The 19,802-nt window shown below is 39.1% G+C and overlaps 1 protein-coding gene across 1 annotated transcript in view; it reads left to right on the top strand.

Annotated features, from left to right (window-relative positions):
• The window catches only part of LOC150089109 (spliceosome-associated protein CWC27 homolog), a 334,415-nt gene that overhangs the window by 241,610 nt on the left and 73,003 nt on the right, over positions 1-19,802 (top strand). The window contains exon 8 of the mRNA XM_090390329.1: positions 8,033-8,127. Within this exon, the coding sequence (XP_090246455.1) occupies positions 8,033-8,127 (95 nt within the window). The remainder of the gene's footprint in view (positions 1-8,032; positions 8,128-19,802) is intronic.

Below are 19,802 nucleotides of genomic sequence, written 5' to 3'. Positions count from 1 at the left end.
CTAGCTTATATCTATCATAGGCTTCTGTGTCACGTTAATTTATATGTATTCCCTGTATTTTTGTTCTCTGCCACATGTCTAATTAGTTCATCTGACATCCATTTAGGCCTAAATCTTGAACAGTATTTCTTAGTTGGTATGTAAAGCCTAGTAGCTTCCAAGATTATTTCTTTGAATGCTTCCCATTTTGAATTTGCTGTTCATAACATCATGAATTGGTCCCACCGTAAAGAATTTAAACTGTTTCAGAGCACCGTTGTCACCTTTATGAAAGCAAAAACCCTTCCCTTTACCCCTGATGGTAGTAACCTCTTTGAGTAAATTCCACTTCAGCACACTGTGATCACTGCCACCTAGTGGTTCCTTTATCTGCAGATTCTTAATGCATGAATAATCACTACTGATAATCAGATCAAGGGTATTACTCCCTGTAGTTGCTCCCTAGCATACTGCTGTAGAAAATAATCATCCAATAAATCCAAAAAAGTCTTACTAGTGTGCAAGTGATGAACCTATAAGTTCCAGTCTGTATCTGGGAAGTTAAAATCCCACATTATAATACATTCTTTACCAGCCCACTCTATTTCTCTGTACAATTGTTCATTGTACTCATTCGAGTCATTAGGCCTATAACACACTCCTACTCCCAATTTTGACCTCCCAATGCTTATGTCACACCAAACTGACTCAACAGTGCACTGTTGATCTATATCAACTGGATGCACTTCTTTTGATTTTATGTTTTTCTTAATTAACAGCATAACACCTCCTCCCTTCCTATCCTGTTTATCCTTTCTGTACACATTGTACTCCCCAAATTCCAGTTCTGCATTCTTTAATACTGTGTGACAGCACATCTCTGCTATCCCAACAATATCCGCCTTTGATGTCTTGAACAACACTTGAAATTCATCAAATTTATTTACTATACTTCTAGCATTGGTATACATGCAAGTATACATGTACCTATTCTTATTATTAGTTACCCTAACACATCCCATATACTCACCTATTTCACGATGACTGCCATCAGTCCCTGATATCCTCAGCACAGCTGCTTATTCTAATAGAAGTAATGCAAGAATCGCCTTCACCTCTGCCTGCAGCTACTTTTAACCTAAATGTAGTCATTTTACGAAAGCAAAAACCCTTCCCTATATCCCGATGGTAGTTACCTCTTTGAGTAAATCTCACTTCAGGACACTGTGTTCACTGTCACCTTTATCTGCAGATTCTTAATGCATCAAGATTCACTACTGATAATGAGATCAAGAGTATTACTCCCTCTAGTTGCCTCCCAAACATGCTGCTGTAGAACACAATCATCCAATAAATCTACAAAAGCCTTGCTAGTGTGTGAATAACCAACCCACAAATTCCAGTCTCTCTGGGAAATTAAAATCCCCCATTATAAGACACTCTGATTTATTGGCCCACTCAGTTTCTCTGCACAATTGCTTATTATACTCATCAGATTCATTAGGCCTATAATACACACCCGCTTGTATTTTTCCTTTCCCAGTGCTTATGTCACACCAAATGACTCAACATTGCATTGTCTACCATCATCAATTGGATGCACTTCCTTCGATTTTGTTTCTTAACTAACAGCATAATCCCTCCTCCCTTTCTGTTCTATCTGTCCTTTCTGTATACATTGCACTCCCCAAGTTCCAATTCTGCACTGCTTATGTCTGTGTGACACCACATCTCTGATATCCCAATAATACCTGCCTTTGATGTCTTGACTAGCACTTCAAGCTTATTAGGAGTATAGTTAACATCAAATTTGTTAACTATACTCCTAGCATTGGTGTACATGCAAGTATACATGCACGTGTGTCTACTTTTTGTTACCATAACACAGCCCATGTATTTACTTGTTCCACTATGACTCCCAGAGTAGGCGCCTCCGTAGCCAGGTGGGAAGGAGCAGCAGTGCGTAGCACACGCTTCTTGATTAGACCGGGGTTCGAGCCCGTCACCACCAAATAAGGAGGATGCGGAAAGGTCAGGGGATGACTACCGCATATCCCGGAGCAATATGGCCTTAGTTGCTAATGCTCCTAAAAATCAAATAACAATAACAATAACAATGACTCCCAGCAGTCCTGGAAATCCCCATTGCCTTGCTTTCCAGGCTGCTGCTCAATTGCATCTCAATAGAAGCAGTACAAAAATCATTTTCTCCTCCGCCAGCGGCTACTGTTAATCTATTATTCCGTGTATCCCCCCTCCAAGCTAGAAGTTTTCCGACCCACCTAACTCTGGCTCAATAGCATCAGTAAATATTCTTGCACCCTTTCTAAGTGTATTCCATCCCTGTAGAAGCAGTCTCTCCTGTTAAGAAGCACAGACCAAGCTGAGAAAAATTCTACACTTTGAGCCTTGAACAATCTCTCCAGGGCCGAATTAATCGGCAAGGCTCTCATCGTATACTTCTTCGTATCGTGTCTGGACAGAATTGCAGACACTTTCAAATTCAACCCTAACTCACTGCTTTTTTTCAAGATTGACCTGTACTTGTTAACTAATTCCGCTGGTCTCATACTCTTAATATCATTAGTGCCAACGTGTACAACAATATCACCCTTTGTGCCCTTAAAAGATGATATCTGCTCTATACCTCATCAACCTTTGCCTCTGGCAGACATACCCTGGTCCTGTTCCACTTGTACTTTTTGTACAGTATGTTTCCTGTTTCCCCTGACAGTAGAGTTACCGACAGCAACTAGTTTCTTTGGGACTAGCGCATTCTGCCTTGGGGGTTGCCGCTGTGTTGCGTGATATCCAAGTGCAACTCTGGCATTGATGTGGGCAGCTGAGAGCTTGATGGGCCCCTGAATTTAAAATTTAAATCCTTTGAGGGCGTCCACTGTGTCCTTCAAACTCTCATTTACTTTTACATCTACTTTCTGAAACGTTGCTAAATAACAAAGAAGTAAGCATACCTAACTTCAATTGTGTCATTAAATTGAAATCAGAAGATCAACAAGCTGGTGGTGTAGCAGTTTATCATAAGAGAGAAAATCGTACTCATGTTAATTCTCGTGTGGAAATGATTTATCGACAAACTGTTGAGAAATCTATGATTGTTAGACCTGTTAGAGGCATTTGTGCAGCTGAATGTGCCTTCTTCGTGATGGTCAAATTATATTGTTAGTAGTCATTTACATTTCACCTAATGAAAAGATCCAGCATATCATTGAATTCATCCTTTTCATTTTACTTCCTTACACCATTGAAGGAGCTGCATTGCTACAACAATTTTCTCACAAGAAATGCGACCAAATACCAATGATACTTAGTGGAGATTTCAAAGTTAAATTTGCAGATTCTCAATCCAAACTGACTGATTTCTTAGAAAATAAATTTGGTCTAATGTTAAATACTTCTAGATCTGTATTGACTACTAATCATGGACTATAATTGATGCTGTGTTTCAAAGTCATTTACACTCTTTACAATCTGAAGTGTATGTATCATATTTTAGCTACCACAAACCCATTAAAAATAAATTACCTATTGAACATGTATTGCAACCTTAAATTCATGAATCTGTCAAAAAAATAAATGCTTTAAAATGTTGAATGTGTGGATTCTTTTCATACTAAATCCCTTTAGCATCTTTGAAGCTAAGGACGTTTTCGCATAAAATAAAACATCTTTCGTGCGTACAGGTTACACACTGTTTCTTTCTTGCTTCTTTTTTTTTTTTTTGATACTGTTGAAAATTGCTATCTGCAGACATTCAAGTCAAATGCCAACTGGTATCTTCATTCTTCTCAACCTTCAACCCATGCATAATACTAAGTACTATAGGTTTTAATACCTTTCATGTTTGGGGTTTCATAAAAAAAAAAAAAAAAAAAGTAATAATAATAAGCTTTGCTCTTTTGTGTTTGTTTTTTCTAATACTCATTCTATTATTTTTATATTTCAAAAATGTTTTATCTTTCTGATTTCCTTTAAAAGAAAAAGGTAAACTGTATCATTGCAAACTAAATAGGTCTGTTTGTGTCTTTTAATTTTTTGTTGTTATTACACTTGATCTTGGATAGTTCAAAATCCCTAATTTGAAATATTGGTTATCTCGTTGTTTCCCTCCCCTCTTGAATCTTCTAGTCCAAAGAATAGTATAAAATTTATCTTTAATTTGATTTTGCGTACTTGTACTGTTGTTGGATAATTTGAAGTTCATTTGTCGGTTTCTGTTGAGAAGTTGTTTTTCCATACTTATTATCTTCCTAACTGAGTTTTTCACTAGAAAAATATGAATTTTACTTTGCTGCCACAGAGATCATGATAAAACTGTTCTTCAGAGTTGAATGTATCACTGGCAGACATGATTCAACATGGAACATCTCAAGCCTAGCACTCTCTCAGAAAAGTAGACGTGATTAATGAAGTAGGAAAGGAACAAAGAGAAAGTCAGGTATTGTTAGGAAATACGAAATTCTGGTTAACACACTGTCTGTTTATCTTAAAGAACAAAATGATTGTGGAATCATGAAGTTCACAAAATGGACAAAGGAAATCACTCAAAGGGACTGGTCTTCAAGTTGCCAAGTGTCTATTAAAGTGGCTTACATGGATCAGAAAGTAAATTAAATTTTTCAGACTACAAGGCAAGAACTTTTTATTTAGTATTTGTCAAATGTTCACTCCTACGAAAAATAAGAAATAAAGGAAAAGCTTTCAACAACAGATAACTAATATTTACTTTGCTAATATTGTATTTCCAATAAAAAATCACATTCACAAATTCACATTGTATTAGTTAAGAAGGAAACTTGGATGATTCAAAGTGCAACTATCCGCTGTCTCAGCTAGTTGCAATTGCTTAATTATTATAACTTTTTCAGATCTATAGCCCCAGGCACAGCCCTATAGGTTAAAATTGCCAAAAATATATAGTTATAATATAACCTTAAGGTTCCACTCTTCAAACCCCATTCTTTACGCCGTACACTAAGTACGCATGCCCTACAGGTCATAGCGGGAGCCCTTCCCTTGGACTTTGAGGTTATTAAGACTGCTTTCACGTATTATTATGCCAGAGGAAGCCCCATCACTTTTGCTCGATTCACCGTCAACCCTACAAACGCCCACATAATAGTAAAAAACCAGACTAACACAACACCTGCAGCAGACATTGCAGGATAGGTGGGCAAACTCCACCAAAGGAGAAATTTAGAAATGTCTCCCACATATTAACAGGGTGTACCCAAAAAGCCCCCTTCCTCGGTTCTTCCCAGGACTGAACACGACATTCTTAATTACAGGACACGGCCTATTCCAAGCCAAACTAATGACTTTTGGCCTGGTTGATAGCCCACTGTGGAGGAAGAGACGTGGAACCACCTAATGCACCAATGCGACCACTACAAAACAGGAAAATAGAGTGGAAAACTGTACAGGAAAATAGAGTGGGCCAGGAAATCAGAGAATCTTATAATGGGAGATTTTAATTTCCCAGATATTGACTGGAATTTGGGGGCTGGTCACTCACGCACTAGCAAGGCTTTTGTGGATTTATTGGATGATTGTTTTCTACATCAGCATGTTCGGGAGGCAACTAGAGGGAGGAATACTCTTGATTTGATTATCAGCAGTGATTCTTCATGCATTAGGAATCTGAAGATAAATGAAACACTAGGTGGCAGTGATCACAGTGTGCTGAAGTGGGATTTACTCAAAGAGGTAACTACCATTAGGGGTAAAGGGAAGGGTTATTGCTTTCGTGAAGGCGATTATGATGGACTGAGACTATTTAAATTCTATACAGTGGGACCAACTGATGATGTTACCAACAGCAAATGCAAAATGAGAAGCATTCAAAGAACTTATCTTGGAAGCTACTAGGCTTTACATACCAACTAAGAAATATTGTTCAAGGTTTAGGCCTAAATGGATGTCAGATGAGCTGATGAGGCATATGGCAGAGAAGAAACATGCATGGGATACATACAAATTAACACATGATACAGAAGCCTATGATAGATACAAGTTGATCTGTAACCAAGTTATAAAGGAGGTTAGGCAGGCGAAGGCAGATTACGAGAAACCTTTGGCAAGGGATGCAAAGAAAAACAGCAAAGAGTTCTTTACTTATGTAAACTCTAGAAGGAAGGGGATGAATCAGATTGGTCCACTTGATATCGATGGGTCAACTGTTGATGATCCTGCTCAGGTAGCTAACAAACTAAATGAATATTTTGCATCGACATTCACACATGAGGAGTTATTTAGCGAGGGGAAAGCCAGAGGTGTATTCAACTCTAGCAGTAAGCTAGAGAATCTTGTAATAACTGAGAGTAAAGTGGAGGAGAAATTGTTGAACATAAACACAAGAAAGGCACCCGGGGTGGATGGGATCTATCCAGTTATATTAAAAGAGGCAGCAAAGGAAGTAAGCAAACCCTTAGCCATAATTATGAGAGCTTCCTTGGACTCAGGGGAGGTACCCACAGACTGGAGATGTGCAAATGTGACCCCAATTCACAAAGGAGGATCAAAGGCTGACACAAGTAATTATAGACCTCTGAGTTTAACTTCTGTTCCAGGAAAATTAATGGAGGCACTAGTTAAAGAAGCACTGCAGGATCATTTAGACAAGACTTTAGCTATAGCTCGGATACAGCATGGTTTTGTTAAGGGGAAGTCATGCCTGACCAATTTGATTGGATACTATGATGCAGTCACAAAGGAACTGGATGCAGGGAATAACTTTGATATTATATACTTTGATCTTAGAAAGGCTCTTGATACTGTTGCACATGGAAGACTGCTGCACAAATTGGAGCAGTGTGGCATTGGAGGCAAATTGCTGCTGTGGGTAAAGGGGTGGTTGAGGGGGAGAAGACAGAGAGTGGTAATCAATGGACGCTGCTCGTCGTGGACTAATGTTATTAGTGGAGTCCCTTAGGGCTCAGTGTTGGGTCCATTATTGTTTTCTGTATTCATAAATGATATTGATTAGGGTATATCAAGCTTAATGTCGAAGTTTGCAGATGATACAAAGGTAGTCAGGGTTGTCAAGGACACTACTGACACTATGCTGCTGCTGCAACAGGATCTGGAAAGGTTGAGCAGATGGGCTGAGAGGTGGCAAATGAAGTTTAACATTGACAAATGTAAAGTACTACACATGGGAAACAGCAACCCCAGAGCAACGTATCAACTCTGTGGTACTACACTGACAGTGATAGAGAATGAAAAAGACCTGGGGGTAATTGTGAAGGCAGATATGAAGTTCTCTGAACAGTGCAGATGGTCTGCAAGAGTAGCTCATGGTGTATTGTCAATGATATATAGGAATTTTTCTAGCAGGGATAAGGAGGTGATTATTCCCTTGTATAAGGCAATGGTCAGGCCACACCTAGAATACTGTATACATGTCTGGAGGCCTCATTTCAAGAAGGATGTAGAGCTGCTGGAAGGAGTACAGATAAGGGCAACAAGATTAGTGAATGGAACAAAGGGGTGCTCTTACGAAGAAAGGCTTAAGTTTTTGCAAATTACAGTGTCTGGAGACTAGGCACCAGCGAGGTGATCGGATAGAGGTGCATAAGGCCTTGAATGGTTTGAGCTTGCTCAATGGTGATGGGATTCTTCCTCTCACTCAGAATAATCACCTGAGAGGGCATAAATTCAAATTGAGGAAAGACAGATGTAGGATAGATGTGCGGAAATTTGCCTTTAGCCAGCGGGTGGCTGGTTGGTGGAACAGACTTCCATCCCTTGTCGTGGAAGTTGATAGCCTAAATAAGTTTAAGGCTCAGTTGGACAGGTATTTTGAACGAACAGAGGGGTGAAGTGGGTTTTTTTTTTTTTTGGCTGATGCTGCATAAGCTTGCTTTCTTGCATCAAATGCCTCTACTAATGCTAAAGTAATTTTGATGCCTGTTCAACTTTACATTATCCAAGCTGAATTCAGTTTATTTTTTATTTATTTTTTTATTTATGTTATTTTATTTTAATTTATTAATTTTTTTTTTTGAAATCTGAACTTATATTTTATTATTCTTAGAGAAGAAGTACGACAAGAAATTGCTAAATTAAAGAGAGAGTTAGCAAAAGGCCATCAGAAAGTATCCAAGACAGAAATCCTACCAGTTAAAGTAGGTAAGTTTTCCTTAGCTTAAATATAACGCCTCTAAATAATGAAATTGAAGGTAGCAAATTCCAATGATTAAAAAAAAATAAATTTATATACTTTACTGCCACACCTCATATATATATATATACAGTGAAACTTCCCTTTAACGGACAGCCATGGGGGAATGAAAATGTGTCCGTTAGAGAGAAGTGTCCGCTAACAAGAAGTCTGAGGGAGAAAAAAAAAAAAAGAAAGAAAGAAAAATCATTAAACGTTTAATGTAAAATTAAATTAAATTATATACAGATTTTGCACAATATTTTTGTAAATAATATACATACAATTGTGCTATGCATATTATGACTTTATCTTAAGAAAAATGCATACAGTAATCACTTATTTATTTTCTTCTGCACCTTCCGGCTGATAATTTTGTTTTCAACATTTGTTTGGAGTGAAGAAACCATCGAAAGTCCAGTATCTTCTTCAGCGGCGAAAAACATTTTTAAACGATTGATTTGTATGAGCGCTTCTTCTATTTTCATCGGTGGTTCGTCGTTAATATGTTCTTCGACAGAATGACCTCCTTCCATTTCTTCATCCTCATGAGGAACTTCTTGAAAAATATCGATGATAATGTCGTTGATATCTAGAGCACCATCTTCTGTAGTGAGGTTTGACTCTATATCTTTGTAGCCAGGGTCACTTGTAGCAGAAGTATCGTACATTATCCATAGATGTTGAAGTTCTTGTTCTTCTTGGTGCTCCACATTGCTGTTCCCAACTTCAATTTTTGCGTTTGAGAAGCCAGACTTTACAAAACAGTTCACGACAGTTTGCTTTCTAATTTCGTTTACTGAAGAGGAAATCCATTGAATTGCATCTAGAATGCTGATTTTCTTTGCAAGGTCACTCACACATGTTACATCGTTCATGTTTGCAATGAGATGTCTTAAAACACGTTCTCTGTAGTGAAATTTAAAATTTTTTATTATCCATCCAAGGGCTGACACTCTGCAGATGTGTTTGGTGGCAGAAAAATGATTTGAATGTTGGACAATTCAATGTGCGGGTGAGATGCAGCATTATCCATGAAAAGAATAATTTTTCTGTTTTGACGAATCATATTTTGGTTAAAGTGACTTATCCATTTGCTCATGATATCTCGTGTCATCCACGCTTTTTTATTAGACTTCCACTCAACTTCCTTTTATTAGACTTCCTTACGTTGTTTCAAGGGCATAAAGTTGAATCCAAAAGATTCAACTTTATGCCCTTGAAACAACAGGATTTTGTGGGTTTCCTATAACAAGAGGTTGTTCAAAGTCTCCCAGCATATTTGTACACAATAGTACAGTCAAGCGTTCCTTAGAAATTTTTCCGCCCTGGCACTTTTTGTTTTTTAGACTCATTGTTTTTTCAGGAAGAGCTTTAAAAAACAACCCTGTTTCGTCACAGTTGTAAATATCCTTAGCTTCAAAATCACGACATAAATCTTCCAATTTGATGGTCCACTCTGTTACAACCCCAGTAGCAACAGATCCACCTTCACCACTTACGGTTTTCCAAGAAATTTTATGCCGAGTTTTGAACTTGTCTAGCCATCCCACAGAAGCTTTGAACTCATTTACTCCCATAGATTTTGCAACCTCCAAAGCCTTTTCCCTAATAATAGGCCCATTAATGGGAATTTTTTTAGCACGTGCGCGACAAATTTGAAGTCCAACAGTTTTCGGGAATGATTTTTGAACCTGATCATTTCCGCGTTGCCAAAATTGTTTGAGCAGTTCATTTTTTTTCTTTAGGATGTCGGTTACCTGCGTCTTCCCGATTTTGAATTTTGCAGCGAGATTGCGAACACTATTTTTTTGCCGATCATACGCATTAATGAGTTTGACTTTATCTTTTCAAGTTAAATGTTTACGAGAAGCCATTGTGCACTTCACACGACACTGAACAAAACTAAAACTGAAAAGACGAAAGGTCGACCATATTCTCCTCCCCCCTGCACACACCGAATTCATCAGAAGTTTAACATGTGCCTTAAAATTCTTGAAAAAGGGTTTAGAACCGCGACGTAAACCTTGATAAAATTCAGAGAATCGGAAATAGAAAATAAACACACAATTGAGGCAATACGTGGAAGAAAAGTTCCTTGAAAAAGGGCCGTGAGCTCGCCCGCTGTCCGTTATGGGGAGATCAAATTAAGTGCTAATCTAAACGAAACAGTGCAGATTGCCTGTCCGCGTCCGTTACAGAGAATGTCCGCTAGACAGAAGCTGCAAACAAGTTAAAACCAATGGAGGTGAGTTGGGGAATTTAAAATGTCCGTTGTAGGGAGATGTCCGTTAACGAGAGGTGTCCGTTAGGAGAAGTTTCACTGTATATATAAAATATTACTAGTATAAAATACATTAAGTAGATGTTTATGCATGGAAATGAACTATTGAAAATACGGTGTACCCTCGTAGCAATATGTGTTATGAACGAAAGTGGGAAGCAAGGAACCGGAAAAATAATTGTAACGATAGAAAAGTAAACCAAAAGAATATTTTTGAAGAGACGACCTAGGTGGAGATAGCATTGCAGAGTCTTTTATAATTTTTGTGTCTTCATCAGAGGTCATCCACCAAAATCATGAAAAAGACAGCAATGCTCTTACTTCTGTTTCCGACATGTTCTGTATGTCAAAGAACACGTGCGAAAGTCCACGTGGTAATATCAATTTTAAAGACAAAAATTATGAAAGATTCTGCAATGCTATATCCACCTAGGTCGTCTCTTCAAAAATATTGTTTTGATTTACTTTTCTATCGTTACAGTTATTTTTCCGGTTCCTTGCTTCCCACCTTCGTTCATAACACATATTGCTACGAGGGTACACCGTATTTTCAATAGTTCATTTCCATGCATAAACATCTACTTAATGTATTTTATACTAGTAATATTTTATATATACATTATGGCTGTAGGGTACTTTTGCGATAGCAGTGACCCTGATCCATAATTCACGTTATTGTAACTCTGTCTTATTGTAACTCTGTCTTATCTAATCTTACTTCTCTATTGTATTATTCTTGATCATTATATATATATGAGGTGTGGCAGTAAAGTTCCTGGACTGGTGCTGTTGCAGCCGTGTTCAATGAGTGTGATGATAGTCTGAATTACAACATACCACTTCTGTTTATCTCCAATATATGGTAGTACAGAGATTCTCCATTAGGCTAACAGGTTGCATGTAATGGCTAGGTTTGTTAGTAGCATTAGCATTGTGATCATGATTTTGCAATGGAGCAATTAGCAAATACCAAATTTCACTTTAAACTGGGAAAATCTTCAACGTAAACATATCAAATGTTAAAAACTGTTTACTGTGACAAAATGTTAAGTCATACCAGTGTGCTTGAATGGTATTAGTGGTTCAAAGACAGATGTGAGGATGACCCAAGAAGCAGGCATCTGTTAACCTCTCAAAATGAGGATAAAGTTGCAAAAGTTTAGGAAATTCTGACAAGAGTGTGACCCTCAGAATAATGGCTGATGAGTTAGATATGAATAAGGAGACTTGTCAAATTCATGAAGACGTAAGGAAAAGGAAGGTCTATGCAAAATTTGTGCCGCACAGCCTCACGGATGAGCAGAAGCAACAAAGTGTCATCATGTGACGATTTCATCCAGACTGCCAAGACAATCCTAACTTCCTCGACTATATTGTAGCAGTAGTAGTAGTAGTGGCATGTGATGGAAGAAAGCAAGTGTATGAGCTTATGCAGCATCAGCCAAAAAAAAATTACAAACAATCCCCTCTGAATGTTTGTCCAGTTCCCCCTTAAATTTATTTAACCCATCAACTTCCACAATGACAGATGGAAGTTTGTTCCAGCAATTAACCACCCGCTGGCTAAAGGCAAATTTCCGCACATCTATTCTACATCTGTCCTTCCTCAATTTCAATTTATTCCCCCTTAGGTTCATAATCTGAACAATTGGAAGAATCCCATCAGAAATCAGCGTGATCAACCCATTCAAGACCTTATACACCTCAATCAGATTACCTCGCAGGTGCCTATTCTCCAGCTGCTGCAATTTGCAGAACTTAAGCCTCTCTTGGTCAGAGGATCCCTTCATTCCCTTCACCAACCTTGTTGCCCTTCTCTGTACACGCTCAAGCAAATCTACATCCTTCCTAAAATGAGGCCTCCAGACCTGCACGCAGTATTCAAGGCGTGGCCTGACCATTGCCTTATACAGATGGACAAAAACTTCTTTTCCCTGCTAGCAAAATTCCTGTATATCATTGACAACACCCCATGACCTACCCTGGCAGCCTGTCTGCATTGCTCAGAAAACTTCATATCTGACTGCACAATTACTCCCAGGTCTTTTTCATATTCTACCACCTTAAGCGTAGTACCACACAGTTGGTACGTTTCTCTGGGGTAACTTCTACCCATAGGCAGTACTTTGCATTTTTCAGTGTTAAACTTCACTTGCCACTTCTCAGCCAATCTGCCCAAATTTTCTAGATCCTGTTGCAGTAACACACTGCCATTACTGTCATTAATAACCCTACAAACCTTTGTATCATCTGCAAACTTTGATACTAATCCTGATATACCTTCATCAATATCATTGATAAATATACATAACAACAGTGGACCCAACACTGAACCTTGTGGGATTCCACTAATAACATTAGTCCACAAAGAGCAGCACCCATTGATTACCACCCTCTGTCTTCTGCCACTGAACTATCCTTTTATCCATTGTAGCAAATTATGCTTAATGCCATTCTGCTACAATTTGTACAGTAATCTTCCATGCACAACAGTGTCAAAAGCTTTCCTGAAATCCAAGTATATGATATCAAAATTATTTTTTGCATCCAGTCCTTTGTAACCACATCATAATAACCAATCAAATTTGTCCGACAAGACTTTCCCTTATCGAACCCATGCTGTGTTGGAATTATTGCTGCAGTCTTGTCTAGATGATCCTGAAATTCATCTTTAACCAGTGACTCCATTATTTTACCCGGAACAGAAGTTAAACTAACTGATCTGTAATTACTCGTGTCACCCTTCAATTCCCCTTTGTGAATTGGCGACACATTTGCACATCTCCAATCCGTGGGGACCTCCCCTGAGTCCAAGGATGCTCTCATAATTATGGCTGAGGGTTTACTTACTTCTTCTGCTGCCTCTCTTAATATAACTGGATAGATCCCATCCACCTCAAATGCCTTTCTTATGTTTAACTACAACAATTTCTCCTCCACGCTGTTCTCAGTTATTACAAAATCATTAAGCATCCTGTTATAGTTTTATAACCTTGTGGCATTTTCAAACCTTAATAACTCCTCATGTGTGAATGTAGATGCAAAATACCCATTGTTTGTTTGCTATCTGAGCAGGATCATGAACAGTTGAACCGTCGATATCAATTGGACCAATCAGATTCATCCCCTTCCTTTTAGAGTTTACACAAGTAAAGAAATCCTTGCTGTTTTTCTTAGCTTCCTTTGCCAAATATTTCTCATAATCTGCCTTCGCCTGCCTAACCTCCTTTGTGACTTGATTACGGACTAGCTTATATCTGCCATAAACTTCTGTGTCGCTTGATAATTTATATGCATCTGATGTATTTTTCTTCTCTGTCACGAGTCTCATTAGTTCATTTGATAACCATTTAGGTCTAAACCTTGAACAGTATTTCTTAATAGGTATTAAACGTCTAGTAGCTTCCATGATTAATTCCTTGAATGCTTCCCACTTAGAATTTGCTGTTGGTAACATCATTAGTTGATCCCACTGTACAGAATTTTAAAACTGTCTAAGACCACTGTACTCACCTTTATGGAAACAAAAACCATTTCCTTTACCCCTGATTATAATTATATATATATTTAAGTAAATCCCACATGAGTACACTGTGATCACTGCCACCCAATGGTTCCTTTATCTGCAAATTCTTAATACACGAATGATCACTGTTGATAACCAGATCAAGAGTATTACCCTCTCTGGTTGCGTCTCAAACATGGTGTTGCAGAAAACAACGACCCAATAAATCCACAAAAGTCTTACTAGTGTGCAAGTGACCAACCCACAAGTTCCAGTCTATATCTGGGAAGTTAAAATCCCCCATTATAAGATTTTTTGATTTACTAGCCCACTCTATTTCTCTGTACAATTGTTCATCGTACTCATTCGAGTCATTAGGCCTATAACACACTCGTACTCTTATTTTTGCTTTCACAGTGCTTATGTCACACCAAACTGACTCAACAGTGCACTGTTCATTTATATCAACTGGATGCCCTTCTTTTGATTTTATGTTTTTTTTAATTAACAGCGTAACACCTCCTCCCTATCTTTTCTATCCCTTCTGTACACATTGTACCCCCTAAATTCCAGTTCTGCATTCCTTATATCTGTGTGACAGTTGGGATAGCAGAGACATGACACCATGTCTCTGCTATCCCAACAATATCCGCCTTTGATGTCTTGACCAACACTTCAAATTCATCAAATTTATTTACTCTACTTCTAGCATTGGTATAAATGCAAGTAGACATGTACCTATTCTTATTATTAGTTACCCTAACACATCCCATATACCCACCTGTTTCACAATGACTGCGATCAGTCCCTGAAACCCCCAACACCCCTTGCTCCAAGCCACTGCCTATTCTAATAGAAGTAATGCAAAAATCACCTACACTTCTGTCTGTGGCTACTTTTAACCTTTTAGTCTGTGAATCCCCCACAAGCTAGCAGTTTTCCGACCTACATAACCTGCCTCGATAACATCAGCAAATATTCTTGCTCCCTTTCTATTTAAGTGTATCCCATCCCTGTAGAAGCAGTCTCTCCTGTTAACAAGCACAGACCAGGCTGAAAAAAATTCTACCCCTTGAGCCTTGCACATTTCCTCCAGATCCGAATCGATTGATAAGGCTCTCATCATGTACCTCCTCTTATCGTGTCTGGGCAGAATTGCAGACACTTTCAAATGTAACCCTAACTTGCAACTGAGAGGGCGCTGAATCTCTTTAAAAGTTACAGCTATCAGTTACAGGCTCTGCAAAAACGATAAGTGTTTACCTGTTATTTACATGATTGTTATTTTATATTGTACTTAATACGTAGTCATATAGTTATAGTTACGCTGGTTATTTTTTATTTTTAATTTAGATAAAGAGTTTTTGTGGATTTTACTTACGATAGGTAAAACCGTTATTTCGTTCCATTTCTGTAGCCATTGTTTTTGGATATAGTGGTAGGGAATTCAAATTTTTTAATTGAGGTAGCTAGGTAGCTCTAACGCATAATTATATAGTAATACGCTTCACTGTTTCTATTTAATAGTTTCTATTCAAATACTATTGATATTTAATTTATTGATTTTATTAATTTAAACTACCATGCCCCAAACTAGAGCAGCAAAGCAACGGGCACAAAGTGGCAGGAGTGCTGTGACTCGGGGGAGAACTGAGGGGGGCAATTCTCCAACGCATCACAGCCTAAAGAAATGTGCAACTTGTGAAATGTTTGCCGAACTCTCTGGAACAGAACATGATATTGCCATGGGGGATGTCTTTGTGTGTGCGCGATGCAAGGAGTGTATCGAAATCAGGCAACAACTCAGCGTTCTTATGGGCCTATATGAGAGCTTGAAGGACAGGGTGGATGCCCTCGAAGGAACTAAATTGAGGGGCCCATCAGGCTCTCAGCTGCCCACATCAACGCCAGAGCTTGCACTTGGTCATCACGCAACACAGCGGCAACCCCTAAGGCAGAATGCGCTGGTCCCACAGGAACTAGTTGTTGTTGGTGACTCTATTGTCAGGGAAACGGGGAACATCCTTTGTAAAAAGGATAGGTGGAACAGGACCAGGGTATGTCTGCCAGGGGCAAAGGTTGATGACGTTGTAGAGCGGATATCATCTTTCAAGGGCACAAAAGGTGATATAGTTGTACACGTTGGCACTAATGATATTAAGAGTAGGAGACCGGCAGAATTACTCAACAAGTACAGGTCACTGTTGAAAAAAAGCCGTGAAATAGGGTTGAATTTGAAAGTGTCTGCAATTCTGCCCAGACACGATAGGAGGGAGTATATGATGAGAGCCTTGTCGATCAATTCGGCCCTGGAAAGATTGTGCAAGGCTCAAGGGGTAGAATTTTTTTCAGCCTGGACTGTACTTGTTAATAGGAGAGATTGCTTCTACAGGGATGGGATACACTTAAATAGAAAGGGTGCAAGAATATTTGCTGATGCTATCGAGGCAGTGTTAGGTGGGTCGGAAAACTGCTAGTTTGGGGGGATACAAAGACTAATAGTTTAACAGTAACCGCAGGCAGAGGTGAAGGCGATTCTTGCACAACTTCTATTAGAATAAGAAGCGACCTGGAGCGAGGGGTGTTGGGGGTTTCAGGGACGGATGGCAGTCATCATGGAATAGTTGGGTATATGGGATGTGTTAGGGTAACCAGGAATAGGCATAGGAGCATGTATGCTTGCATGTATACCAATGCTAGAAGTATAGCAAATAAATTTGATGAATTTGAAGTGTTGGTCAAGACATCAAAGGCGGATATTGTTGGGATAGCAGAGACGTGGTGTCACACAGATATAAGGGATACAGAACTGCAATTTGGGGAGTACAACGTCTACAGAAAGGATAGACAGGACAGAAAGGGAGGGGGTGTTATGCTGTTAATTAAGAAAAACATAAAATCAAAGGAAGTGCACCCAGTTAATATAGATGAACAGTGCTCTGTTGAGTCAGTTTGGTGCGAGATAAGCACTGCGAAAGGAAAAATAAGGGTAGGAGTGTGTTATAGGCCTAATGACTTGAATGAGTACAATGAACAATTGTAGAGAGAAATAGAGTGGGCCAGTAAATCTGAATGTCTTATAATGGGGGATTTTAACTTCCCAGATATTGACTGGAACTTGTGGGTTGGTCACTCACACACCAGTCAGACTTTTGTGGATTTATTGGATGATTGTTTTCTGCAGCAGCATGTTCGAGAGGCAACCAGAGAAAGTAACACTCTTGATCTGGTTATCAGCAGTGATCATTCGTGTATTAAGAATTTGCAGATAAAGGAACCACTAGGTGGCAGTGATCACAGTGTGCTGAAGTGGGATTTACTCAAAGAGGTAACTACCGTCAGGGGTAAAGGAAAGGGTTTTTGCTTCCGTAAAGGGGAGTACAGTGGTCTCAGACAGTTTTTAAATTCTGTACAGTGGGATCAACTGACGATGTTACCAACAGTAAATTCTAAGTGGGAAGCATTCAAGGAATTAATCGTGGAAGCTACTAGACTTTATATACCGATTAAGAAATATCGTTCAAGGTTTAGGCCTAAATGGTTATCAAATGAACTAATGAGACTCGTGACAGAGAAGAAAAATGCATGGGATGCATATAAATTATCAGGTGACGCAGAAGCCTGTGGCAGATATAAGCTAGTCTGTAATCAGGTCACAAAGGAGGTTCGGCAGGCGAAGGCGGATTACGAGAAATCTTTGGCAAAGGATGCTAAGAAAAACAGCAAGGATTTCTTTACTTATATAAACTCTAAAAGGAAGGGGATGAATATGATTGGTCCACTTGACATCGATGGTTCGACTGTTGATGATCCTGCTCAGATAGCAAACAAACTGAATGAGTATTTTGCATCTACATTCACACGTGAGGAATTATTACAGTTTGAAAATGGAAGAAGGTTATCAAATTGTAGCAGTGTGCTTAATGATTTTGTAATAACTGAGAGCAAAGTGGAGGAGAAATTGTTGAAGTTAAACATAAGAAAGGCACCTGGGGTGGATGGGATCTATCCAGTTATTTTAAAGGAGGCGGCAAAGCAACTAAGCAAACCCTTAGCCATAATTATGAGAGCATCCTTGGACTCAGGGGAGGTTCCCACGGACTGGAGATGTGCAAATGTGTCCCCAATTCACAAAGGTGGATCGAAGGGTGACACGAGTAATTACAGACCAGTTAGTTTAACTTCTGTTCCGGGTAAAATAATGGAGTCACTGGTTAAAGATGCATTGCAGGATCATCTAGACAAGACTGCAGCAATAATTCAAACACAGCATGGGTTTGTTAAGGGAAAGTCTTGTCTGACAAATTTGATTGGTTATTATGATGTGGTCACAAAGGAACTGGATGCGAAAAATAATTTTGATATCATATACTTGGATTTCAGGAAAGCTTTTGACACTGTTGCGCATGGAAGACTACTGTACAAATTGGAGCAGAATGGTATTAAGGGTAAGTTGCTACAATGGATAAAAGGATGGTTAAGTGGGAGAAGACAGAGGGTGGTAATCAATGGGTGCTGCTCTTCATGGACTAATGTTATTAGTGGAGTCCCACAGGGTTCGGTGTTGGGTCCACTGTTGTTTTTTGTATTTATCAATGATATTGATGAAGGTATATCAGGCTTAATGTCGAAGTTTGCAGATGACACAAAGGTTGGCAGGGTTGTTAATGACAGTAATGGCAGTGTGCTACTGCAACAGGATCTAGATAATTTGGGCAGATGGGCTAAGAAGTGGCAACTGAAGTTCAACCTTGACAAATGCAAAGTACTGCATATGGGTAGAAGTAACCCCAGAGAAACGTACCAACTGTGTGGTACTACACTTAAGGTGGTAGAAAATGAAAAAGACCTGGGAGTAATTGTGCAGTCAGATATGAAGTTTTCTGAGCAATGCAGACAGGCTGCTAGGGCAGGTCATGGGGTTTTGTCAATGATATATAGGAATTTTGCTAGCAGGGAAAAGGAGGTGATTGTCCCTCTGTATAAGGCAATGGTCAGGCCACGCCTTGAGTACTGCGTACAGGTCTGGAGGCCTCATTTTAGGAAGGATGTAGATTTGCTTGAGCGTGTACAGAGAAGAGCAACACGATTGGTGAGGGGAATGAAGGGATTCTCTTACCAAGAGAGGCTTAAGTTCTGCAAATTGCAGTGGCTGGAGACTAGGCACCTGCGCGGTGATCTGATTGAGGTCTATAAGGCCTTGAATGGGTTGAGCACGCTGAATTCTGATGGGATCCTTCCACTTGTTCAGATTACGAACCTACGGGGACATAAGTTCAAATTAAGAAAGGACAGATGTAGAATAGATGTGCGGAAATTTGCCTTTAGCCAGCGGGTGGTTAATTGCTGTTACAAACTTCCATCTGTCGTTGTGGAAGTTGATAGGTTAAATAAATTTAAGGAGGAACTGGACAGGCATTTGGAGGGAATGGCGTGATGATTTTTTTTTTTTTTTTTTTTTTGGCTGATGCTGCATAAGCTCCTACACTTGCTTTCTTGCATCATGTGCCACTACTACTACTACTACTACTACTACTTTTTTGCATTACTGACCTGTATTTGTTAAGTAAATTTGATCTCCTACCTTTAGTGTCATTGGTGCCAACGTGTACAACAATATCACCCTTTGTGCCCTTAAAAGATGATATATGCTTTACAACGTCATCAACTTTTGCCCCTGGCAGATATACACTTGTGATATTCCATCTATCCTTTTTACACAATATATTCCCCATCTCCCTGAGTCATCGACGATAACTAACTCCTGTGGGACCAACACATTCTGCCTTGGAGATTGCTACTGTATTGCCTGATGCCCAGGAGTGAGCTCTGTCATTGAGTTGGGCAGCTGAGAG

Source organism: Mastigoproctus giganteus, chromosome 2, assembly GCF_048544385.1.
Source record: "Mastigoproctus giganteus isolate SK-2022 chromosome 2, ASM4854438v1, whole genome shotgun sequence".
Lineage (NCBI taxonomy): Eukaryota > Metazoa > Arthropoda > Arachnida > Uropygi > Thelyphonidae > Mastigoproctus > Mastigoproctus giganteus.
This window is presented reverse-complemented; position numbering and strand designations above follow the sequence as displayed.